Source organism: Capra hircus, chromosome 23 (assembly GCF_001704415.2).
Source record: "Capra hircus breed San Clemente chromosome 23, ASM170441v1, whole genome shotgun sequence".
NCBI classification, from domain to species: Eukaryota; Metazoa; Chordata; class Mammalia; order Artiodactyla; family Bovidae; genus Capra; species Capra hircus.
The window spans coordinates 42,523,646-42,551,060 of NC_030830.1; the positions used below are offsets into that span (position 1 = coordinate 42,523,646).

General features: G+C 39.9%; 1 protein-coding gene and 1 pseudogene across 4 annotated transcripts in view; both read left to right on the forward strand.

The window, feature by feature from the left end:
• Positions 4,799 to 27,415, forward strand: part of TINAG (tubulointerstitial nephritis antigen) — a 112,680-nt gene continuing 90,063 nt past the window's right edge. Inside the window, exons 1-3 of one of the 3 annotated variants that reach the window (XM_005696193.3) lie at positions 4,799 to 5,260; positions 17,975 to 18,038; positions 18,673 to 18,762. In XM_005696193.3, the coding sequence (XP_005696250.1) occupies positions 4,906 to 5,260; positions 17,975 to 18,038; positions 18,673 to 18,762 (509 nt within the window). In that variant the 5' untranslated portion in view covers positions 4,799 to 4,905. The remainder of the gene's footprint in view (positions 5,261 to 17,974; positions 18,039 to 18,672; positions 18,763 to 27,415) is intronic. The other 2 variants (XM_018039279.1, XM_018039280.1) reach the window with 2 other exon arrangements.
• On the forward strand, positions 25,563 to 26,579 carry LOC102184292 (annotated as a pseudogene). The gene has a single exon (XR_001297179.2). The product of XR_001297179.2 is annotated as a peptidyl-prolyl cis-trans isomerase FKBP3 pseudogene (transcript).

A 27,415-nucleotide genomic window follows, 5' to 3' on the forward strand; every position in this document is an offset into this window, starting at 1 on the left:
AACTAGTAAATTTTATATTGTAATATCTAATTCATGACAAACTTAGAAAATGAAGCTAGATCTTGCACTGTCTAAATATGTCTTGGTATGTCTTTGTCTCTGGGTAATATTTCTGAGATTAATTTGTAAATGAGCTCTATTTATTTTGCTTAAAAAAAGGTAAGTGCTTACAAATCAAATAATCCTAAATTAAACAATAAACTCCAGGTTCATGTGAACTGGAAAATATTCAGTATTAAATACTTGATATTAATGTTTGTTTGTTGGCCTATCTAATATAGACATATCTTAGAGTAATTAACATTAAGTAGAATATTTTTTGGAGAAGGCAATGGCACCCCACTCCAGTACTTTTGCCTGGAAAATTCCATGGACGGAGGAGGCTGGTAGGCTGCAGTCCATGGTGTCACTGAGGGTTGGACATGACTGAGCGACTTCCCTTTCACTTTTCCCTTTCATGCATTGGAGAAGGAAATGGCAACCCACTCCAGTGTTCTTGCCTGGAGAATCCCAGGGATGGGGGAATCTGGTGGGCTTCCATCTACGGGGTTGCACAGAGTTGGACATGACTGAAGTGACCTAGCAGTAGTAGCAGCAGACCATTACATCTACTACTGTGGGCAGGAATCCCTTAGAAGAAATGGAGTAGCCAGCGGAGTCAACGGGAGTCCAAAATGCTGTACTTGGATGCAATCTCAAAAACAACAGAATGATCTCTGTTCATTTCCAAGCAAACCATACAATATCACAGAAATCCAAGTCTATGCCCCAACCACTAACATCGAAGAAGCTGAAGTTGAATGGTTCTGTGAAGACCTACAAAACCTTCTAGAATTAACACCCCCAAAAGATGTCCTTTTTGTTACAGGGGACTGGAATACAAAAGTAGAAAGTCAAGATACACCTGGAGTAACAGGCAAATTTGGCCTTGGAGTACAAAATGAAGCAGGGCAAAAGGTAATAGAGTTTTGCCAAGAGAACACACTGGTCGTAGCAAACACCATCTTCCAACAACACAAGAGATGACTCTACACATGGACATCACCAGATGGTCAACACCGAAATCAGATTGATTATATTCTTTGCAGCCAAAGATGGAGAAGCTCTATACAATCAGCAAAAATAAGACCAGGAGCTGACTGTGGCTCAGATCATGAACACCTGATTGCCAAATTCAGACTTAAATTGAAGAAAGTGTGGGAAACCACTAGACCATTCACGTATGACCTAAATCAAATCCCTTATGATTATACAGTGGAAGTGAGAAATAGATTTAAGGGACTAGATCTGATAGAATACGTGGTGAACTATGGAATGAGGTTCATGACATTGTACAGGAGACAGGGATCAAGACTATCCCCAAGAAAAAGAAATGCAAAAAGGTTAAATGGTTGTCTGAGGAGGCCTTACAAATAGCTGAGAAGTGAAAGGCAAAGGAGAAAAGGAAAAGATATATCCATTTGAATGCAGAGCTCCAAAGAATAGCAAGAAGAGATAAGAAAGCCCTTCTAAGTGAACAATGTAAAGAAATACAGGAAAACAACAGAATGGGAAAGACTAGAGATCTCTTGAAGAAAGTTACAGATACCAAGGGAACATTTCATGCTAAGATGGGCTCAATAAAGGACAGAAATTGTATGGACCTAACAGAAATAGAATATATTAAGAAGAGGTGACAAGAATATACAGAAGAATTATGCAAAGAATATCTTAATAACCCAGATAACCATGATGATGTGATCATTCACCTAGAACCAGACATCCTGGAGTGTGAAGTCAAGTGAGCCTTAGGAAGCATCACTATGAGAAAAGTTAGTGGAGGTGATGAAACTCCAGCTGAGCTATTCCAAGTCCTAAAAGATGATGCTGTGAAAGTGCTGCACTCAATATGCCAGCAAATTTGGAAAACTCAGCAGTGGCCACAGGACTGGAAAAGGTCAGTTTTCATTCCAATCCCAAAGAAAGGCAATGCCAAATAATGTTCAAACTACTGCACAATTGCACTCATCTCACACGCTAGCAAAGTAGTGCACCAGTTTTTCCAAGCAAAGCTTCCATAGTATGTGAACTGAGAACTTCAAGATGTTCAAGCTGGTTTTAGAAAAGGCAGAGGAACCAGAGATCAAATTGCCAACATCTGCTGGATCATTGCAAAAGCAAGAGAGTTCCAGAAAAGCATCTACTTCTGCTTTATTGACTATGCCAAAGCCTTTGACTGTGTGGATCACAATACACTGTGGAAAATTCTTCAAGAGATGGGATTACCAGACCATCTGACTTGTCTCCTGAATAATCTGTATGCAGGTCAAGAAGCAACAGTTAAAACTGTACATGGAACAACAGACTGGATCCAAATTGGGAAAGGAGTAGGTCAAGGCTGTATATTGTCACCCTGCTTATTTAACTCATATGCAGAGTACATCATGGGAAATGCTTGATTGGATGAAGCACAAGCTGAAATCAAGATTGTCGGGAGAAACATTAATAACCTCAGATATACAGATGACACCACCCTTATGGCAAAAAACTGAGGAGGAACTGAAGAGCCTCTTGATGAAAGTGAAAGAAGAGGGTGAGAAAGTTGGCTTAAAACTCAACATTCAGAAAACTAAGATCATGGCATCTGGTCCCATCATCACTTCATGGACAATAAATGGGAAAACAGTGGAAAGAGTGACAGACTTTATTTTTCTGGGCTCCAGAATCACTGCAGATGGTAATTGCAGCCAAGAAATTAAAAGATGCTTACTCCTTGGAAGACAAGTTATGACCAACCTAGACAGCATATTAAAAAGCAGTGACATTGGTTTGCCAACAAAAGTCTGTCTAGTCAAAAATACGGTTTTTCCAGTAGTCATGTATGGATGTGAGAGTTGGACTATAAAGAAAGCTGAGCACCAAAGAATCGATGCTTTTGAATCATGGTGATGGAGAAGACTCTTGAGAGTTCCTTGGACAGCAAGGAGATCAAACTAGTCAATTCTCAAAGAAATAAGTCCTGAATATTTATTGGAAGAACTGCTGAAGCTGAAGCTCCTATATTTTGGCCACCTGTTTAAGAACTGACTCATTGGAAAAGATCCTGATGCTGGGAAAGATTGAAGGTGGGAGGAGAAGGGGACGACAGAGGATGAGATGGTTTGATGGCATCACCGACTCAATGGACATGAATTTGAGCAGTTTTCAGTAGTTGGTCATGGACAGGGAAGGCTGGCATGCTGCAGTCGATGGGGTTGCAAAGTGTAGGACATGACTGAGTGACTGAACTATTATGAATGATGTGCTAAGGACTTTTATGTCTTATCTCATTTAAATTTTGCAGCCACCTGATATGGGAATAAATTTTGTTATCTAAATGTTGCAGCTGATGAAATTGAAGCATAGAGAGACTAATCCACTTTCTTAAAGATGTGTTGCTAATCATTGGTGAAACTAGAATTTAATTTCCATTAGTCTCTCTGGGTCCTGTTCTTGACCAGTTCATTGTACAGGGCTAAACGCTGTGGAAGATTCAGGTGTGATGATATGGACTCAAGTAATGAGAATCGAAGTTAGAGATGATTGAATGGGGATGAAAATGGCACTTTGCAGTACTTTAGTGACTTGGTGGGTGGCAAGGAATCAGAGGCAGCAGAATTAGGATTGCAGGCAGGATTATGGATACCAACACCAAGATTATATTAAATTAAAACAACAAAAGATAAACACTTGCACTAGTTTACAGCCTGAGAGAAAGGTTCCAAAGAAAGGGAAACAATGAAGATAAAATTATGAGTTAAATAATTTACAGAGCAAAGTTGGGGAATATGTTTGATATGTTGGAGTTATGAATTAACTTTGGAGAGAAAGACTCTCAATTAATAGGAAAATAACTGAGGACCTGAGAAGCAAATCATGAACCCAAGATCATAAAGCCAATTAAATAGTAGCTCAGGGACAAGGGTCCAGGTTTTCTGATCTTCAGGACAAGTCCTTTCCACTAGGCAACCCAGACACTCTTGCTGAATCATTGTCTGCTGGTTACTTGTCTCTAATCCAAAGGAAGATATTATAGTTAATCAGTAAATACAGGATGGCAAAACCCACAGCCATACAGAAACATGAAAGGTATCTTGACCTTTGAGTTTCCTTCACATCTCTTCCCTCTCCCCTCCCCAACAGCTCCTTAGCTCAGATCACTGACTTTTCTCGACTATAAACTACCTTTCAGATATTTCAGACCCCTGCATTGATGTCAAGCAGAAATTCAGGGAGAGAAAACTAAGGTCACCTTCAGGGAATTTCTAGCTAAATTAGGCTCCACTAAGTTTTGAAATCAAAATACTTCTGGTAGGTGAATGCTGTATGGATGTGATATCAAGCCCATGTGTGACTGGGCATTTGTTATTGATATGACAGAGCCTAGTAGACAATCTCAGGAGAGTCTGAATTTTAGTGGCAGTGCAAGTAGGTGAGATGAATAATTGTGTTTTTGACTTTTGAATTTCCTACACCTTGCCAGTAGTCACTGCAGCCAAAATTTGGGCCATGTGTATTCCAGAGAGGTTTTTGATTTAAGAATCTAGGCTATTTTGAAGGCAAGCAATATTCAATGTATCATCTACACTCAAGATTTTATGTATTTATTTTTATGGCAATGGAGGTTTTTCCTGTAATATGAAATATGAAATTTTAATGTTGGAGGAATGACAATGGTCTATTGCTAACATGCACGTTATCTTTGGCAAGCATTGAAATTCTTGATTAATATTTAACTACAAGAAATACACTCAGTTCAAGTAAAGGATCAGTTTCAGGATTCAGGCTGAGTTGTCTTGATGATTAGAACTTAGGCTCCAAGGAGAAGCCCCAAGGCCAAGGGGATCAAACTTATCAACCAGTGGGAGCCTTGCTGACCTCTGGAGAATGTGGGCCGGATATAAGATCTTAATCCTTGCTTATCTCACCACAGAAATTTGGATGGAGAGGCAGTATTTATCACAACGAGAAGTGGACCCAGGAGCTGAGTTCGCTAGGAATCACACCATTTCGGAAGGTACTCGATTCAAAAGAGCCATTTTCGAAGGGCAGTACTGTCGAAGTTTTGGTTGCTGTGAAGACAGAGATGATGGCTGTGTAACTCAGTTCTATGAGGCGGATGCGCTGTGTTACTGTGATAAATTCTGTGAAAGGGAAAATTCTGATTGCTGTCCTGATTACAAGTCATTTTGCCGTGAAGAAAAGGGATGGCCTCTTCGCACAAAGCCTTGGTCCCCAGAAGGTAGGATTCGGGAATGTGTTCAAGTATTGCCCTAGTTCGTGACAAGGTCTGTCCAACTGTCTTCTCTTTCCTTCCTTCCTGCCTCCATCTCTCCTCTTCCATCTTTCCTTCCTTCCCCCCCTCCCTCTCTCTCTCTCTCCTTCCTTTCCTCCCTTCCTTTCTTAAGTTGAAATGAAAAATGAATACTTTGATCACCAGGTTAAATTTCTCTGGATTGTTAACAAGCTTTGATTCAGATGCCGGCACCTGCCTCAGCCTAGCACCTTCGGCAAAGTCCTGGTGTGACGGCCACGAAGGCTGATTTCCGTTCTGCTTTGAATAGCCACTCACCTTATAAAAAGTTACTTAAAATTCTTCCTTTGTAAAATGTCTTGACAAAAAACAACCTCTCGTGCTTCTTTGAGTGTAACCTCAGAGAATCACATCAAAGTCGCAAGACTGATCCTCTGCAGATGCATTTTACTTATTGGCTCATGAGTGGCATTAGAGCCTGTGTTACAGCAATGCCATTGAAACCAATGCCGGAGTGTAATAAAGTGGCCACCCTCCCTGCCTATGTGATACCAAAGAGATTCTCCCTGTACATTGTTGTTCATTTTGCCAATCAGGGATTTTACAAAAAAACAAAACAGTGCTTCTTACAGGGTAGTTTTAAAAGTAAGGCTGAGTGAATAAATACAAATATTGGGTTGGCCAAAAAGTTAATTTGGGTTTTTCTGTTATATTGTATAGAGCAACCTGAATGAATATTTTGGTCAACTCAATAACTCATAAGGAAAAATTGTATTATTTACTCTATTGGTTTAATTATAGTAGAATGATTGTAGGTTCTGAGCGATCAATATATCTAAAGTTTGCAAAAAACACACACAACAAAGCTCTCTTGCTCCACTTTATATGAGGCAAAATTCGGGTTTCCTCAAAGCTCTGTCACATAATTTTAAGTAGGTGATGGTGAGTGGAAATTACAATTAGAAGACAGTGCAGGGAAAAATAGGATTTGTGTCCTTACAGCAAAATCCAGATGCTGACTTTTGCTTTCATTTTCAATAGTGTCGTCTTGTTTGTATAACACACGTGCTACGTTAGAATTTCCACAGCATGGTCATTCCTGCAAGACCTTTGCCTTTCCCAGCAAACAGCAATTAGATAGTCTATCAGAAATGGGAGATCTTGTCATTCAGTGAAAAATATTCATTGACCATCGCCACCATGCCAGACATTGCACTTTTGCTGGGGCGACCATGGGGATGAAAAAAGACAAATCTTATCCTCATGGGAGTGATAGTCAAGTTTATGTGTGTGTTTGGGGGGGGGTGCGTGGTGTAAGATATTTAATAAATTCACTGTACAGTTGCAAATTGTGTTAAATTCTCAGAAGGAAACATTTCGGGTGTTGTGGGAAAGCCTATCAGAATATAATGTCAACATGAAAAGTAGTATACAGTATTAGCTTGGGGAGTGAGGTGTGTGGTCACTTGAGGAGCTGACAGAATGGGGTCTGGGGGCCAGGAGCTTGGTGTGGACTAGGTGCCGGATGGAGGCCACCATTTCTGGAGAGTCATGGCTGGCGGAGGGTTGAAGGTGACATAAGAAGGGGTTTGTATACTAATGCATATATATGGAATTTAGAAAGATGGTAATGATAACCCTGTATGTGAGACAGCTAAAGAGACTCAGATGTATAGAACAGTCTTTTGGACTCTGAGAGAGGGAGAGGGTGGGATGATTTGGGAGAATGGCATAGAAACATGTATAATATCATATAAGAAACGAATCGCCAGTCTAGGTTCGATGCAGAGTGCAGGATGCTTGGGGCTGGTGCAATGGGATGACCTGGAGGGATGGTGTGCAGGGGGAGGTGGAAGGGGGGTTTGGGATTGGGAACACGTGTACACCCATGGAAGATTCATGTTGATGTGTGGCAAAACCAATACAATATTGCAAAGTAAAAAAAAAAATAATAAAAAGAAGGGGTTTGAGAGGAGTAGAGATCAGATTTTGCTGGGACTTAGAGGCTATATCAAGAATTTTAAATTTTATCCTATTATGAGAACTCATTGAAAGGTGTCAGGTATGAGCAGGGTCGGCTTCACGAATGCTGAGGGTAAGTATTATGTATTAGCTGCAGCGCTGTTGATGTGCTAAATACTTGAGCTTTTCTTATTTGAGCCCTGTAGCCCTTTTAGATGGAGAAGGCAATGGCAACCCACTCCAGTACTCTTGCCTGGAAAATCCCATGGATGGAGGAGCCTGGTAGGCTGCAGTCTATGGGGTAGCAAAGAGTTGGACATGACTGAGTGACTTCCCTTTCACTTTTCACTTTCATGCATTGGAAAAGGAAATGGCAACCCACTCCAGTGTTCTTGCCTGGAGAATCCCAGGGACAGCGGAGCCTGGTGGGCTGCCGTCTATGGGGTCGCAAAGAGTCAAATACACTGAAGCGACTTAGCAGCAGCAGCAGCAGCAGCCCATTTAGAAAAGAAACTGCTACTTCAACTATGTCTGTTTTTGCTTGAAAGCTAAGACTTTGCTAAGACTCTAATTTAATGTATGTTTTAGGTAGAACTTATGTCCCTGGTATAGCTTTTATTCCATCCATGATGGAGGGAAGCAATTTATTATTTTATTTAGTAGCAAAAGATTCACATCATAACTGTATTCATGAAGGTAATTGTTTCTTTTGTTTTTTCTTTCTTATGAAAGTAGCTTGTTGAAAGAAAATAGCACTACACAATATTGAAAAATGATATAAAATTATATAAAATAAAAAGATAATGGCATACTATTTGTAGTAATTTTTTGCATGTATGAAGTGACTTTCCTCTGAGATGCTAGAAACAAAATCACTGATTTATTAAATGTTTTTCAGTTATTTAACTGAATGATATGGTCTAATTTCTTATACTGTAATTCTTTTCAACCTGGGACTTAAAACTGTATTATCTTAAGGTTTAAAAAAATATTTCAAAAAAGTAAATAATGTCCCTTTTTAAAGAAAGTTATTTATTTTAGTTGGAGGCTAATTACTTTACAATATTGTAGTGGTTTTTGCCACATTTTGACATGAATTAGCCATGGGTGTACACATGTTCCCCATCCTGAACCCCCTCCCACCTTCCTCCCCCTCCCATCCCTTTGGGTCATCCCAGTGCACCAGCCCTGAGCACCCTGTATCATGCATCGAACCTGGACTGGTGATTCGGTTCACATATGATAATTTACATATTTCAATGCTATTCTCTCAGATCATCCCACCCTCACCTTCTCCCACAGAGTCCAAAAGACTGTTCTATACATCTGTGTCTCTTATGCTGTCTTGTATATAGGGTCATCATTACCATCTTTCTAAATTCCATATATCATTATTATACTGTATTGGTGTTTTTCTTTCTGGCTTACTTCACTCTGTATAATAGGTTCCAGTTTCATCCACCTCATTAGAACTGATTCAAATGTATTCTTTTTAATGGCTGAGTAATATTCCATTGTGTATATGTACCACAGCTTTCTTACCCATTCATCTGCTGATGGACATCTAGGTTGCTTCCATATCTTAAACCACTTGTAAAAGAATGAAACTAGAACACTTTCTAACACCATACACAAAAATAAACTCAAAGTGGATTAAAGATCTAAACGTAAGACCAGAAACTATAAAACTCCTAGAGGAGAACATAGGCAAAACACTCTCCGACATAAATCAAAGCAGGATCCTCTATGATCCACCTCCCACAATACTTCCACAATACAAATAAAAGCAAAAATAAACAAACGGGACCTAATTAAACTTAAAAGCTTTTGCACAACAGAGGAAACTATAAGCAAGGTGAAAAGACAGCCTTCTGAATGGGAGAAAATAATAGCAAATGAAGCAACTGACAAACAACTAATCTCAAAAATATACATGCAACTCCTGAAGCTCAATTCCAGAAAAGTAAATTACCCAATCAAAAAATGGGCCAAAGAAATAAACAGAGAGTTCTCCAAAGAAGACATACAGATGGCTAACAAACACATGAAAAGATGCTCAACATCACTCATTATCAGAGAAATGCAAATCAAAACCACAATGAGGTACCATTTCACGCCAGTCAGAATGGCTGCTATCCAAAAATCTATAAACAAAAAAACAAAACAAACAAACAAACAAAAAATCTATAAACAGTAAATGCTGGAGAGGGTGTGGAGAAAAGGGAACCCTCTTACATTGATGGTGGGAATGCAAACTAGTACAGACACTATGGAGAACTGTGTGGAGACTCCTTAAAAAAACTGGAAAGAGAACTGCCGTATGACCCAGCAATCCCACTGCTGGGCATACACACCGAGGAAACCAGAATTGAGAGACACGTGTACCCCAATGTTCATTGCAGCACTGTTCATAATGTCCCTTTTGTATAAATTGGAAGTTGGACATATAGTTACTTCCAGTCACTGGGGAGTTTCAAAGGTCAGATACAGAAAACAAGTGATAGAGTTTGAAATGCAACCAGACTGGATTTTCCAGACAAAATCTCTAGTGTGGCAGATTTTAAGGAAAGAGTCTAGTGAACCATCTGCTGTGAACAGACATAAGCTAATTTGATTATACACAATTTCTATGTTCACATTGGTTAGAAAAAATGGATGTAAATCACTGACATTTGAATTGAATGAGTGTTATTTACCCTTTCACAACCTCCTTAACCACATTACAATGAAGATAAATCACATTCCAAATTCTGCTTTGCGTACTGATAATTACAAAAATATACATTGGTACAGAGACCTAAACTAGTCTATAAACCTGTGTAAGCTTCAATAAGTCTCAGGTCCCCATCCTGTTAGATGTTGCCACATCTACCATGCTTGAAAAATTTATTGGCATTTTCCCATATATGATAATATTACAGATTATCAGGTTATAATAAATCTACCTACCCAGTGGCTGGACAGATGTTTTAGAGATTAATCCTAGGGTATCAGGTTTAAGCATGAAGTCTCTTGATCTTAAGAGATACATAAACACTGGGAGTATGAGTGGGATATGATTTTTAACTATTTAAACTAATCTATATAAATTGAATATTGTTAAGTGATGAGTTGATTGCTTATATCCATTATGCTGATTAAACAAGTCACTAATTTTACCAATGAAAGCCCATATCTGACACTCATTATGCTATACTCTAGTGTTCACTGAAAGATGGATAGTGGAACCCCTTGTAGGAGCTGCCCTTGAGTCTGGACTTTCAGGATAAATGATATTGACCACTCGTGGGATGCAGACTCCTGATTAAAGCAGGCAACTGCCTTCCCTGAAGTGATGTTGGGACCAACACAGATAGTAGAACACATTATGATGGAGTATTTTTAAATAAATTATATTATACTGTCATTTTTTCTAAAATCAAGAGACTTATTTCACTTTCCAAAAATCTGATTTACCTAAGTCTTGTAATAATGGCTGTCAATGTTGCAAAACTCCTTTGGTTTCGACAGTCACTGCTATGCCTCTATCTACTTATTTATTTATTTATATCAAGGTGTAACCAGTTTGACTACCTCACACTGAAGGCCTTTATATGCTTTTCACTGAGAAAATAAAGACGCCAGGAATTCTTTCATCTCTCATCATAATTTTCAACTTACTGCCATCTTGGTTACTGTTTCCATGAAGCAGATTCCTCTTCTTGAGCCCTGAATCCCGTCATCTCTTGTCTTTTCAAGATCTCCACCCTTACAATTGTCCCTCCCTCCCTTCTCCCCCGCCCCTTTCCTCTTTCCTCTCTCCCTTTTTCTCCCTCTTTCTCTCCTAAGCCATCATTTCCAGCCTTTTTTTTTAAATTTTACAATATTGTATTGGTTTTGCCATACATCAACATGAATCCGCCACAGGTATACACATGTTCCCCATCCTGAACCCCCTCCCTCCTCCCTCCCCGTACCATCCCTCTGGGTCATCCCAGTGCACCAGCCCCAAGCATCCAGTATCCTGCATTGGACCTGGGCTGGCGACTCATTTCATATATGGTATTCTACATGTTTCAATGCCATTCTCCCAAATCATCCCACCCTCTCCCTCTCCCACAGAGTCCAAAAGACTGTTCTATACATCTGTGTCTCTTTTGCGGTCTCGCATACAGGGTTATCATTACCATCTTTCTAAATTCCATATATATGCATTAGTATACTGTATTGGTGTTTTTCTTTCTGGCTTACTTCACTCTGTAAACTGGAATCCTTCTCTTCTGGATCAATCAATTTACAAAGTTATTGATTTATGAAAGTGTTTTTGTAGCTCCCAACTTTTCTTTAACTCCTCAATTTCTACTACCTTTAAATCATCAATCATATTTTCAAATTAACATTTTAAAAGATATTTTTTATTTAAAACGAGTAGAATCCAAAACAGGATAGAAACATTGCTTGGGAGATGGAGCTAGACATCAAAGTTTAATTTCTAATCCTGACTCTGTTTCCATGATGAAGTGATACCTAGCTTGGGAACAAAGGTTACAGTTTATTCCTTAGAATAACACAGGATAATTCATCTTTTCACTGCTGGTGAGTGTAAATTGGTGAAATCATTCCAAAAAAAAAAAAAAAAAAAGACAATATGAATTAAATGCCTTAAAGATGTCCAAACCTCAATTTTGACCCAGAACTTCCACTTCTTGGAACTTTTCCTGAGGAAACAATTAAGAAAGTGAGCAAATAATTAAGAAAGTGTTTACAAGACATTCTCTTGCAGGACGCTGGTGAGTAGTTGTAGCTCCCAACTTTGAAAAAGCCCAAAGTTACCTCCATGTCCTTAACCAGTTTTATCTTATTTCCTCCTTTCCTTTAATGGCAAAATATCTGAAAGAAACATTTCACTTCCTGACTTCTAAACCTCTCATCAGCTCATTCCTACAAGACCTTGTTCCCTGCTACTTTACCGAGCTCTATCTTGGCAGGGTTATTGAAGACTTCCATGTTTTCAAGTGGAGTATTCAGGTGTTCATTCTTTTATTTTCTGTTTTTGCTATTCAGCATGTAGGATCTTAGTTCCCCTACCAGGGATCAAACCTGCCTCCCCTGCATTGGAAGTGCAGAGTCTTAACCACTGGACCACCAGGGAAATCCCAGATCTCCATTCTTTTCTTGACCCCTCAGCCATGCTTTATGTAGGTGACTGTTTCTACTTCTATGGAATACGTCTGTTGCTTTCCAGGACTCCACCATCCCCTGAATTCCCCCCTTCTTCCCAAGTCACTTCTTTCCAGTTCATTTTTCTAAATGTCTGTTGGTTACAGTGTTTGAGCTCAGTCCTGGATGTCTTTCTCTTACCTACAAACACTCTCTCAAGGAGACTGTTATTTATTCTCAAAAACTTACAGATATGTATTACTGGCTCTGAAATTCATGTTCCAGCCTTGACTCGACTTTGGACGTCCATTACTACTCTACTTGGTGTTCTCCTTTGGGATGTCTAACTTAGATTTGATCTTAGTCCAAAATATGTAAAGCAGAAGCTTGATTTCTCACCACAAACCTGTTCCTTATGTCAATAATAGTATCACTGCTTCTCTATCCCTAAAGCCAAAATCTTAGTGAGACTTCTGCGACCCTTCTTTTTCCTGATTCTCCAATAGTTAATCGCATTTGCTTTGGCTCCAAATTAAGTTCATCCAGTTCTTTCTACCCTTATCTGTATCAGGCAAATCCTTCATTCCTACTGCTGCAGGCAGTAGAATAGGAGAGGTGAGGACACAGATTATGGAAGAGACACTTTGGATAAGTTCTTATAAGTCCTTGTAAGAAGTTCAGTTTTAGTCTAAATTTAATACAGAAAAACATGAGGATTTAAAGCAGGGAGTGACAAAACACAGACCTTAAGAGATCTCTCTAAATGCTGTCCAGGGGATGACAGATACACTGGAGTCAGGCAGAAGCAGAGGAAGGGGGTGAACTGAATTTCTGTATTAGTGTAGAAGCTGATGCTTCACTTTGTCAGTACTTTGGCCAGGCTCAGATGAACAAATAATGGTTTTTATTCAAGAAGCCACCTCTCAAGTGAGATTGTAGCAAACATTGTTTCTGATAGTCAATTCTAACTTGACATTAAGAAAGGAAGACCAAGAAATGGAACTTTTGATAACACTAGACATAGTACTCGGAGAAGGCAATGGCAACCCACTCCAGTACTCTTACCTGGAAAATCCCATGGGCGGAGGAGCCTGGTAGGCTGCAGTCCATGAGGTCGCTATGAGTCAGACACGACTGAGCAACTTCACTTTCACTTTTCATTTTCATGCATTGGAGAAGGAAATGGCAACCCACTCCAGTACTCTTGCCTGGGAAATCCCACGGGCGGAGGAGCCTGGTAGGCTGCAGTCCATGAGGTCGCTATGAGTCAGACACGACTGAGTGACTTCACTTTCACTTTTCATTTTCATGCATTGGAGAAGGAAATGGCAACCCACTCCAGTACTCTTGCCTGGAGAATCCCAGGGATGGTGGAGCCTGGTGGGCTGCCGTCTCTGGGGTTGCACAGAGTCGGACACGACTGAAGCGACTTAGCAGCAGCAGCAGCAGACATAGTCCTAATGATGTTGGGTAGGCCTGGGGATAGCATTCTCTTGGCTTCAAAATTAGTAGCTGGGGAACAGATCAGGGAAGGGACAGCCTCCTTCAATTAGGACTTTTGTAATTTCTGGTCCCTTTATCTGTATAACTGGTACGTTGGACAAGAAACATTTAAACTGTATGAATACAAACCAGCTTTCAGATATACATATGTATACGTACATACATACAACATCAGTTCAGTTCAGTAGCTCAGTCATGTCTGACTCTTTGTGACCCTATGGACTGCAGCATGCCAGGCCTCCCTGTCTGTCACTAACTGCCAGAGTTTACTCAAACTCATGTCCATTGAGTCAGTGATGCCATCCAACCATCTTATCATCTGTCGTCCCTTTCTCCGCCCGCCTTCAATCTTTCTCATCATCAGGGCCTTTTCAAATGAGTCAGGTCTCGCATGAGGTGGCCAAAGTACTGGAGTTTCAGCTTCAACATCAGTCCTTCCAGTGAATACCCAGGACTGATCGCCTTTGGAATGGACTGTTTGGATCTCTTTGCAGTCCAGGGGACTCTCAAGAGTCTTCTCCAACACAACAGTTCAAAAAAATCAATTCTTTGGCTCTCAGCTTTCTTTATAGTCCAACTCTCACATCCATATATGACCACTGGAAAAACCATAGCTTTGACTAGACAGACCTTTGCTGGCAAAGTAATGTCTCTGCTTTTTTAATATGCTGTCTAGGTTGGTCATAACTTTCCTTCCAAGGAGCAAGTGTCTTTCAATTTCATGGCTGCAGTCACCATCTGCAGTGACTTTGGAGCCCCCCAAAATAAAGTCTGACACTGTTTTCACTGTTTCCCCATCTATTTCCCATGAAGTGATGAGAGCAGATGCCATGATGTTTGTTCTCTGAATGTTTTAAGCCAACTTTTTCACTCTCCTCTTTCACTTTCATCAAAAGTCTCTTTAGTTCTTCTTCGCTTTCTGCCATAAGGGTGGAGTCATCTGCATGTCTGAGGTTATGGATATTTCTCTCTGCAATCTTGATTCCAACTTGTGCTTCATCCAGCCCAGTGTTTCTCATGATTCACTCTGCATATAAGTTAAATAAGCAGGGTGACACTATACAGCCTTGACATACTCCTTCCTGATTTGTTCCATGTCCAGTTCTAACTGTTGCTTCCTCACCTGCATACAGGTTTCTCAAGAGGCAGGTCAGGAGGTCTGGTATTTCCATCTCTTTCAGAATTTTCCACAGTTTGTTGTGATCCACACAGTCAAAGGATTTGGCATAGTCAATAAATCAGAAGTAGATGTTTTTCTGGAGCTCTCTTGCTTTTTTGATGATCAAATGGATGTTGGCAATTTGATCTCTGGTTCCTCTGCCTTTTCTAAATCCAGCTTGAACATCTGGAAGTTCATGGTTTATGTACTGTTGAAGCCTGGCTTGAAGAATTTTGAACGTTACTTTGCTAGAGTGTGAGATGAGTACAATTGTGTGGTAGTTTGAGCATTCTTTGGCATACATACATACATACATATATATATGTGTATGTATGTGTGAGAAAATTTTTGCTTCTGGGATTTTTGGTGCCCACCTCCCTTTTTCTCCTCCAGTTTCAAACAATGAAACTTTACCACAGGTGGTGCAGTGGTAAAGAATACACCTGTAATGCAGGAAACACAAGAGACATGGGTTTGATCCCTGGGTTGGGAAGAGTCCCTGGTGTAGGAAATGGCAACAGACTCTAGTATTCTTACCTCAAAGATTCCATGGGCAGACGAGCCTGGCAGGCTACAGTCCATGGGGTCCCAGTCAGACATGACTGAGCCACTGAACACACACACACACACATATGTGTACACATGCATACATATTGAATCATTTGCTGTTTAGCATAAATTAACACAGCACTGTAAATCAACTATACTCCAGTAAAATAAATGTTAAAAATCAGCTTTCCCCCCACTTTCATCCACCCTTTAGAACTAATCAGTGGAGTACTTTCCTTGACTTGGTATGAAACTTGAATTGTTGCTTGAATTTTTACTGTTGCTTGCCTAGGTAATGAAAAGTTCTCGGATCTTTGTAAATTGCAAACATAGAAATTTATTTATAAAAAGTGTTTAATCCCGGGTAGTAATTAAAACTCTGAACTTAATTTAAAGCTGAGTCTTTTTCCTCCCGTGTGGGCCACAAGAGAAGTGTTTTTCTTCTCTTTTCCTGTGATGGTGGAATACACGGAAAAGGGATGCATAGATGCAAATACAAGGAGATTCGAAATTCATTAAGCAAAACATTGAACTGTGAGAACATGGTGCTTGCTTAAGAAAGCAGCTGTAAATGTTTCCTGAGAAACAATTTTTTGAAAAATTGAAAGATAGCTAATCTGAAATTGGCTTTTGTGACTTTATGGCTTGTAGTTCAACCAGGTCCCTTGAAATGGTTTATGTAGATTTACTCCTATTATTATATACAGTAAAAAGTTAGAATTCCTAGAGGGGTGGGATGGGGTGAGAGGTGGGAGGGAGCTTCTAGAGGGAAGGGACATTTGTATACCTCTGGCTGATTCATGTTGATGTGTGGCAGAAACCAATGCAATATTGTAAAGCAATTATCCTCCAATTAAAAATAAATAATTTTTTAAAGTTAGAATTCATTTTATTTAACTAGGGGCCAATGATGTGATCTCTCAATGATACGTTTCCATCAAAAGAGTTTTCATGTGACATAGGAGTGAATTATGTTACTTTTGCTAATTCAGTAATTTGTGTAAGTAATATTTACAAAGGGATTTAGTTTCTAGCCAGTGCACTATTTTACCATATTTTTCTGATTGGTTTTCATGCAATGATAATTCACCATTGATCTCTTTGGAGTAGTTTCTAGAATCTGGTAAAACAGCAAAAATTTCCATTAATTAGCTGGTGGCTCAGACCATAAAGAACCTTCCTGTAATGTGGAAGACCCAGGTTCAGTCCTTGGACTGGGAAGATCCCCTGAAGAAGGGAATGGCTACCCACTCCAGTATTCTTGCCTGGAGAAATCCATGGACAGAGGAGCCTGGAGTGCTGCAGTCCATGGGGATGCAAAGAGCTGGACAGACCTGACCAACTAACACTTTCACTTTTTGGTTAATAGTTGAGAAACATTTAGATTTAGAACAGAATGGGCTGCAATCTTATAAACTTTTCTCCTGATTCAAATTCTGGAGAAAAAATAGAGTTTCTCTTTGTAAGGTGAATTCGCTGAAATAGCTTCGTACTTTGGTCCAAAACCTTGTTCCTTCCTCTACTCATACGCAACTGTTTATATCCACATGAGACTTGATTAGATATTAAGATGAGAAATGCTATTAATTATTTCAAACACTATTTTACTGCTTACCTATTTCTTTAAACACATTAATTATTTTTTGAGAGTGTTTAGTGATTAATACCTCAGTAATCTAGTTTTTAATGCTTTACAAATCCTCTCAGTTGGAACAAATACACAGTGCAACGATAGAAGCTCATGGAACAAATCCAAAAAAATTGGATATATAAACCCTGACAAAAACCCCATGTAGATTTCTGTCAGATCGGCACCAACTATTTTTTGCATATTTGAAAAACTAAGGTCTGTCTAGTCAAGGCTATGGTTTTTCCAGTAGTCATGTATGGATGTGAGAGTTGGACTGTGAAGAAGGCTGAGCGCTGAAGAATTGATGCTTTTGAACTGTGGTGTTGGAGAAGACTCTTGAGAGTCCCTTGGACTGCAAGGAGATCCAACTAGTCCATTCTGAAGGAGATCAACCCTGGGATTTCTTTGGAAGGAATGATGCTAAAGCTGAAACTCCAGTACTTTGGCCACCTCATGCGAAGAGTTGACTCTTTGGAAAAGACTCTGATGCTGGGAGGGATTGGGGGCAGGAGGAGAAGTGGACGACAGAAGTTGAGATGGCTGGATGGCATCACTGACTCGATGGACGCGAGTCTGAGTGAACTCCAGGAGTTGGTGATGGACAGGGAGGCCTGGCATGCTGCAATTCATGGGGTCGCAAAGAGTCGGACACGACTGAGCGACTGAACTGAACTGAAACACAATTTTAGAGTACGTGCTATGTGAATGCATTTTATTAATCAATTTAGAATATTGATTTGTTTTTATGTTATGTTGACAGGTTGCCACAGAGATGGTCAACATTATGAAGAAGGATCAGTAATTAAAGAAAACTGCAATTCCTGGTAATGAATTTAAGTGGCACAGAACTGAATTCTACTGTCTGTGCATGTTTCCTTCAAATAAAAGGAACATTTGTGAAACAAAACATATGTTTAAATACAGATACACAGAATCATAAGATATCACATATCAATGGTCTTTATGAACATATTTAATTTTAATAGATGTGTCAAATCTGCACACATAAATATTTCTTTTAATGTTCGAGTTTGATGTTAGTGACAGTGCATTAAGCATACCTATTAATTACAAATATTCTGATATACTATAGGCAAATCAAATCGTATTTCCTTGAGCACAGTAACTAAATATATTATAATCAGACTGCCTTAAAATGATTATCCTGCAGAAAGTTTCCAATTACACATACTAAATCTGCTGTCTTCATTGTTGGCTATTTTCAAACTTCAATGACTGAGTGGTCATTTCATTCATTAACTGCCTGGAGTAGAAGATACTGCGTTGTTGCATAGTTAATAAATGTGTTGTGATTTGTTTTTGCCAAGAATTAAATAGCCATATGGTTAACATTAATCAAAAAATTTTATGCCTTAACAAGGTGCAATTCTGGGTACTAATTTTGTAAATGTGCTCCTAAAAGGCCAAGTCACTTTCATAATGTTTGTATTTTTACAGCACATGCTCAGGACAGCAGTGGAAATGCTCCCAGCATGCATGCCTTGTTCAACCAGGATTAATTGAACATGTCAATAAAGGAGACTATGGGTGAGAAAACGTTTGCTTTCTGGGATTTTTGGTGCCCACCTCCCTGTTACCTCTCAGGTTTCAAACAATGTAGTTCCTATCACTTACCTGAAAAAAAAGATCATTCTTTAAAATGAAATAAAAACAAAAGAGTGTGAGAGAAATGGAGAGGGAGATAGAAAGACATGTGAAAGTGGAATACACAGAGGTAAACTTCAAATAACTAAAAATTAAAATGTATAAAGGAGAAATTTGGAGCATGGTCTTATTCAGAAAGGAGCAGTGTCATGGTATGAGTGAGGCATGTAGGAGGAAATTTAGTTTAAATAACTAGCCAGACAAAATGAGGAAGTAGCAAACTGATTCATTCATGTTTATTTTCTTTCCTTCCACATTTGCCCTGACCTAGCCAATCACAAGCTCAAGCTATCCTGTGCAGCATCTTACCTTAAGAGAGTAATATTTTATCTTGAGGATTCCCCAAAAGACCAGTCCATCTAGACAGTTTCACTGAGATGACTGTTATCTAGCCAGTTTCACTCATAGTTGAGTCAAAAGGTCAGGCGATTTAACTTTGCTAATAAACAAAAACTTGGGCTGATTGACATTTAAAATAACTGTTTGATGCTCTGAGAGATTAGCAAAGTCACTTTGCCACTTACATAGAAGGAGTGAGGAGAAGATGTCAACACTGGCTTTCTTTATGGAACTAAAAGGAAGAGGGATGGCGGGATGGTTTCTGCCTCAGGATTTCTCTACCCTTGATAACATTTTCCACCTTCAGGAAAAGATTTCACTTGAAAAGATCTATTGTCTAGCAACTATAAAAGTGAAGTCATCCTCAAATGAATTTTTTAAAACTAAAAATATCATTTTTCTTCACACTTAAGCTGTATGTTTCCCAGCTCAATGGGACACTAATTTTCAATGTACCCTGAGTATTTTCTTGGAAGACATGAAAGACAGAAGTCGCATTTGTTGATATTAATATTCTCAAACCATTTTAAACTCCTCTGTGTGTGTGTTTCACCAATATTTCAGGTGATAATATGATGACATTTTAAGTATTTCTAGGGAAAATCAATTCTTTTCTGTGGCTAAGTGATATTTAAATTATTAAAAGAACATGAGAGTATGTGTCATCATGAGAGATTATCTGAATCAGGTACCTAAAAGGATTCAAATGCTTGACCTAACAAGCACACACTTCCAGGAAGCCAAGATAAGCAGCCAACCTTTCTGCTGTCCCTGAACCCAAGAGAAACCACTACTTAAAGCAGTGTGGAAAGAAAGTCATATAAGAGTCTAGATCTGTTGGGAATGCTATCTCCCTTGGAAGGAAACATTTTTGCATCATTCGTTTACTGTTGAGAGTACTCCAGGAATATTTCAGAGGCATGGGCTTTGCCTTTTAGTAGCAAACATAGGCGACTCAAAAAAAAAAAAAAAAAAAAAGGAAATAAAATTGCAGCAAAAGAAAATATACGTAGACAAAATGGGGGAAAGAGGTGTATCGCTGATCGCCTCGCTTGTGGCGCCAACTGTCTTGCTGTATCCCACTGTGCACACTGTTTGTTGAACCGAGGGTAGGCAAGGCACAAGCTAAGAGGCTGGAAAGAGACTCAAGGAGCTGTAGGAACTTTATTCTCTCCGGGTGGGCACAGCAGCTGTAACACAGCCGCTCTCCTTTCTGGCTCAGTGGACGTTCCGCGGTTCTCTTCTCTCGGGACTGACCCAATGGACACAGCCACGAGGCAGCAGTAACTCCTCCTACTTTATGGGTGGCGCTCGCATATATGCATACCGCACACAACTCGTGACCAACTGAGAACCTCATGATGTGCATATGCAGTACTATAAATGATTTCAGCTGTTACACAGTCATTATTTACAAAATGTGGGGCAAGAGAGCCTGGACGGCCATCTTGGCCAATTTGCTCTCTCCCCACACTCCACCCCTTCAGGGTCTCTCGCTCACATTCTATGCGTCGTCCATCTGTGATATTCCTTTGGCCAGTAACACTGACCCTTGGATTTACATCTTGCAACAGCAGTAGCTACAACAGCAGTTACATCCTCAATACATAGCAAAACCCAACACCAGGTATCACTTGGGACTCCTGTTGCAGTCCTTGCCCTGATGGTGCTGGAAGAGCCGGCCACTGCATGTGGAGTGCCTCTATCTTTCATGGCCAAGTCCAGTGCACCATCTGTCCTTGTGAGATTCTAGGAAAGCCTCCACAGGGGCAACTCCACTCCTGCGGAATTTTTATTAAGGACACACAAACCCCCCACAGGCACCAGGCCCACCCTGCAAGGAAGGGATCTTCTGTGGTGGTCACAGTCCACCCACATGATTATACTTTTCTAAATCTGAGGACACTGCCTTTACAGTACACTCCCCATAAATTAGCCCACATTTGCATCTGCATAACCCAGTTGGGACTCCTGCTAGCTTGGGCCCCCTGTGGGCTCTTCGCACTTTCAAAATGGCATCCTGCATGCCGTCTCTCTACTTCTCTCAGTAAAGTGAAGTCAAGTCGCTCAGTTGCATCCGACTCTTTGCAACCCCATGGACTGTAGCCTGCCAGGCTCCTCCGTCCTTGGGATTTTCCAGGCAAGAACGCTGGAGTGTGGTTGCCGTTTCCTTCTCCCAGGCTTCTCTCAGTAAGGACCTGCAAAGCCTCTCAGGTGCCGGGCCCACCCCTGTGTCCCAAAGTCGCAAAAGCCATGCTTCCAAGTGTTCCTGTGCATTTGCTGAAACTGCTAACCCAAGTTGGCCAACTCCACCTGAGTGTATGTCATGAACTCAGTCACACTGGGGCCCCTTGACCGTGCCCCCCCCCCCCCCCCGCCTTGGCCTTAGGCTGCTCATGCTTCACTTTCTGCTGCGCAGCGGGCCTTGCTGTCAAGCGGGGACCCACGGCCTCCTAACGTTCATCATCACAGTCACTTACCACCTCGCTGTCAGAGATGCTGGGTTCTTCAGGGCCACGGGGTTCTTGCTCTAACACCAGTATACGCTGCTCCAGTTCTTCCGAGTGTCTCTGCACACCGCACACCGGCTTGGCATCACAGAGAGCACTATCAATACTCGCCTTCAGTGCAGTCAGGAAAACCCGCCCCATAGTGCCAGGCAGCTAGTGCTGCCTTTTTCGGCAAATGGGAACTCACTGCCTGTAATGCCTTTCAATACTATCCAGTGAACCATCCACCACTTCCCAGTCTTCCAACTGGAGCCCATGTCAAGAGAACAGAGGCCACACAGTACCATATGCTATCTGGTGGCCACTGGCTTCCTCCATCGAGTGGAGCCTCAGACTCCCCTACCCGCTGGGTATCCTGCCAACTATGCCAATTGTATCGCTGACCATCCTGTTTGTGGCGCCAGTTGTCTTGCTGTATCTCACTGTGTACACTGTTCTTTGAACTCAGGGAAGGCAAGCCATGAGCTAAGAGGCTGGAGGGAGACTTGAGGGGCCACAGGAACTGCAGGCACATTTATTCTCTGCTGGCTGGCACAGCCTTTCTCTTGGCTGGTTCAGCAGCCATAGCAGTATTCTCTCCTGGCTGATGCAGCAGCCACACAATTCTCTCCTCCCGTGACTGATCCAACAGACACAGCCATGACATCATAGTAAAACCCCCACTTTATGGGTGGAGCTCACATATATGTGTGCTGCACACAACCTGTGACCACGTGAGTACCTCATGACATGCACGTGCAGCGCTATAAATGATCTCTGCTGTTACATACTCATTGTTTACAAAACATGGGCCCAGAGAGCCTGAACACACCATCCTGGCCAATTCGCTCTCTGCCCACAAGAGGTAAGTAAAAGAGATGAGCAATGAAGAAAAGGACTAACACTAAAATTATTTACCAGGGAAGAAAAGACAGACTGTCCTTGAATTTAAAAGAAAGTTCTGATTCTCAGATATTTACTGTTTCTGATGTTCAAGTTGCTTTCATGTGTGAAAATGAAATCATTTATATCATTCAATGTCTATTTTAGGCTCTTTTAAAAATAACCTACATGGAAATATATGCAGCCTTTGCATTAAAGCATTTATTTCTGTCATCTTGGTAGTATTTAGATCCAAGCCTTTATTCATTCTGCATAACCTACTTTGGTGCTTATTTGTTCCTTGTATTATGTTTTCATGCAATTAATATTAACAAAACATGTGTTTCCCTTTTGGCACTGCTGAGAATACAAATAAATAATGTCTTAGAGGAATTTACAATCCAGCTGAGGAGCCCACATGCCATAGCTTTGTAAAAAGGTTTCTAATGATAGGGCTGTTATAAATCCCAAATTCGTAGCACAAGTGATAACCAGCAAGTTAGTGGAATGAAGGGAGAAAGAGATAGTCTCAGTTATCTGATGCTATGTAACAAAATCACTTTGGAATTTAGTAGCTTAAAACCACAAGCTTTATTTATTTATTTATTTTTTTAAAGTTCTCTTTATCTTGGCTGTACTGTGCAACAAGTGGGATCTTTTTTCTAAATTAACTTATTTTTTATTGAAAGATAATTGCTTTACAGAATTTTGCTGTTTTCTGTCAAACCTTAACACGAATCAGCCACAGGTATACATACATCTCCTCCCTTTTGAAACTCCCTCCCATCTCCCTCCCCATCCCACCCCTCTAGGTTGATACAGTAGCATGGAAACTTACCTTGCATTACTATATGTAAAATAGATTTGCTGTATGGCTCAGGAAACTCAAACAGGGGCACAAGCTTTATTTATTTATTTTCTTTTTTTATTAAATTAATTAATTTATTTTAATTGAAGGCTAATTACTTTACCATATTGTAGTGGTTTTTGCCATACATTGACATGGAAGCAACCTAGATGTCCATTGGCAGATGAATGGATAAGAAAACTGTGGTACATATACATAATGGAATATTACTCAGCTATTAAAAAGAATGCATTTGAATCAGTTCTAATGAGGTGGATGAAACTGGAGCCTATCATACAGAGTGAAGTAAGTTAGAAAGAAAAACACCAATACAGTATATTAACACATATATATGGAATTTAGAAAGATGGTAACGATGACCCCATATGCGAGACAGCAAAAGAGACACAGATGTAAAGAACAGACTTTTGGACTCTGTGGGAGAAGGCAAGGGTGGGATGATTTGAGAGAATAGTGTTGAAACATGTATGTTATCATAAGTGAAACAGATCACCAGTCCAGGTTTGATGCATGAGACAGGGTGCTCAGGGCTGGAGCACTGGGATGACCCTGAGGGATGGGGTAGGGAGGGAGGTGGGAGGGGGGTTCAGAGTGGGGAACACTTGTACACCCATGGCTTTACTTTTATGTTCACATCAGCAGTACAGGATGAGCTTAGCTGAGGCTCTTTTCCTGATCTTTCCTGTGGGTGTGTCCACAGACATCTGGAGCCTTAGCTAGGCTGCACTGTCTAGGCGGCCTCACTCCCATGGCTGGTGGTTGGTGCTGGTTGTTGGGGGCCCAGATGTCTCCAGGAGGACAGCCTTGGCTTCTTCACATAATGACCTTGTTCAAGCAGGACACAAGTGGAGGCTAGAAGTGGCCCCTTTGGAGGTCAAGGCTTGAAATTTTCACAGTGCCAGTTTCACTGCTTTCTACTGAGCAGAGCAAGTCACCAGGCCAGCTCATTTTCAACAGTTAGAGAAATGAACTCCATTTCTTAATGGGAAGAAATGGAGAAGAATTTGTGCCCATTTTTAATCTATCCTATCTCTAAATCTGATTTTTTTTTTATGAGCTCAATGTTTAGGCTCTTGAATAAGTTGGTCCTGATTTCTCAGTGATGTGTCAAATCAAAAATACCCCAACTGAAAAGATGAGCCCTTGGCTTGTGCTTGGTTGCTGGCAGCTCCCTCTACCTTGTCGACTAAGCCAGAATACCCAAAGTTAGTTTCAGGCTTTCCCCCTCTTCACTCTCAGTCACTAGGCTCTTATTTTTCTCACCAGGCTTATTTTAGAAATTTGTTTCCTATATTTCTACGCTATATTCTAGTGCATTTCTTGATCAAGCCTAGCTTGAAGTGATCTGACTTTTTCTTTTGTTTCCAGCCTAATGTACCTCACACCAATCCTTTATACTTTTATGGCTATCCTTCTAAAACAAAGCTTTGCTTCCGTCACTCTTGTTCTTGAAAACTCTTCAATGACACTCCATTGCTTTAGAATATAATTACGCTCCTCTGCATAAATGACAATTTGGCCCAAATGCTTTACCACCTCATCATTTACACTCTTTCCAGCCTGTCTTTCTGGTGTCTCTCATAGTTTAAGCATTACATATCTCCTTCTGTAAAAGTGCTTCCCAATTTCAAATCTGCTTTACTCCAGAGTTGCCTTTGTTTAGAATAAATTCTATCTTCTCCCACATCTGGCTACCTAACTCATTCACATTCTTCTAGGATGAGCACTGAAAAGTCACTGTCTGTAAAAAATTGTTCTAACTGCTTCAGGCAGAGTTATGTTTCAATTCTCTACTCTGATTTGCTAATAAATAACGCAAACTGAAGTCATTTCTCTTTGTCATTTTTTAGGGTATGAGATTTTTGAAGGCTGAGAAGTTGATTTATTTCTATGTTCCCAGTGTTTATTGGAGAATATGATCGATAAATTAAGAGGATTCAGTCAATGCTAACTTGGAGTGTGATGACAGACATAGAAAACAGATCTATGGTTGCCAAGCAGGAAGCAGGGTAGGGGAGAGATGGATTGGGAGTTTGGAGATAGTGGATGCAAACTGTTACATATAGAATGGATAATGAGGGCACTCGCGCCACGCCCCTGGGGCGGGGCGATGCCAAAGCCAGGCGGGCCGGCTCAGTAAAGCGGAGGCAGCGGGGGAAGATGGCGGCCGCCGTTCCGCAGCGGGGCTGGACCGTGGAGCAGCTGCGCAGCGAGCAGCTGCCCAAGAAGGATATTATCAAGTGTATGCAGGATCACGGTTCAGATTCGTTTCTTGCAGAACATAAATTACTAGGTAACATTAAAAATGTGGCCAAGACAGCTAATAAGGACCATTTGGTTACAGCCTATAACCATCTTTTTGAAAGTAAGCGTTTCAAGGGTACTGAAAGTATAAGTAAAGTGTCTGAGCAGGTGAAAAATGTGAAGCTTAATGAAGATAAACCCAAAGAAACCAAGTCTGAAGAGGCTCTGGATGAGGGTCCACCAAAATATACAAAATCTGTTCTTAAAAAAGGAGATAAAACCAACTTTCCCAAAAAGGGAGATGTTGTTCACTGCTGGTATACAGAAACACTACAAGACGGGACTGTTTTTGATACTAATATTCAAACGAGTTCAAAGAAGAAGAAAAACGCCAAGCCTTTAAGTTTTAAAGTTGGGATAGGCAAAGTTATCAGAGGGTGGGATGAAGCACTCTTGACTATGAGTAAAGGAGAAAAGGCTCGACTGGAGATTGAACCAGAATGGGCTTATGGAAAGAAAGGACAGCCTGATGCCAAAATTCCACCAAATGCAAAACTTATTTTTGAAGTGGAATTAGTGGATATTGACTGAAATAGAAGAAACCATCAACAATAAAACATGGCCGTGAAGAAACTCATGTATCTAGTTAGAGCTGGTTACTATTGTTAAGCGAAGAGTCAACTGGAAAATTCAAGTTAGAACATGTTTGCTTGATCCCTCAACTTTTAAGAAATGTAATCCATTATAAACTCTTGAACTTTAAAATATTTTACTACAGTTGTGTAAAATATTACTTAAAGAGAACTGATTTGCCTTTTACCTCAAGTTGTAAACTAAAAGGCTCAATAAAAATGTATTCAAAGTCAAAAAAAAAAAAAGAATGGATAATGACAAAGTTCTACTGTGTAGCACAGGAAAATATATTCAATATCTTGGAATAAACCATAATATAAATTTATTTTTTTAGAAACTATATATGTGTAAAAATATTTTAAATGTTTCTTAAGGAATTTTCTTCAAATATCAACATAAGATTTTGAAAACAAATCTTCCTTTTCTATGTAAGGCATGAAATATGTTTCTAGAAAAGCATGTGCTTTTTTGTTATTTAATTTTACATCAATTGAATTCATATTATTGTTAATAATGACTAAGATTATTGGGCACTTAACACAAATTAACTCATTTATATGCAATAAACTATTTTAATATTTAAATAAAATTAATTAGCATTGCTATAATCTTTTTAAGTGTAACTATTTTGTCTTCAATTTTTCATGGATACTTCTTTTTACACCGTCAACTTCTTTTCAAATCTAAATTATAAACAATACATTACCTTATTTAACCTATACATTCCTGAACATTCAAGCTTCTGTCTAAAACGCATTTAATGATTTTTAAAAGAAACTACATATATTGGCCTTTTACTAAAATCACTTCACTGTAAGTAGAGATCCCATATTCTTAAATTTAGTCTATGTTGATGCAGTTTCCTCATATGAGTTATTTAAATCATTGACGTAGACCTAATTTAAGAAGAGTGATACGCTTCCATATTAGAGTGATCAATAATGCATCATTAATATAACAAATACCTAGTTTTCAGTAATGGTTCCAATTTTGTCAGACTTGCTTCTGTATAGTTTCAGAAAAACACATGAACCTATATTGATTAAAGTGACATCATATAACCTGTACCTATTTTTTCTCT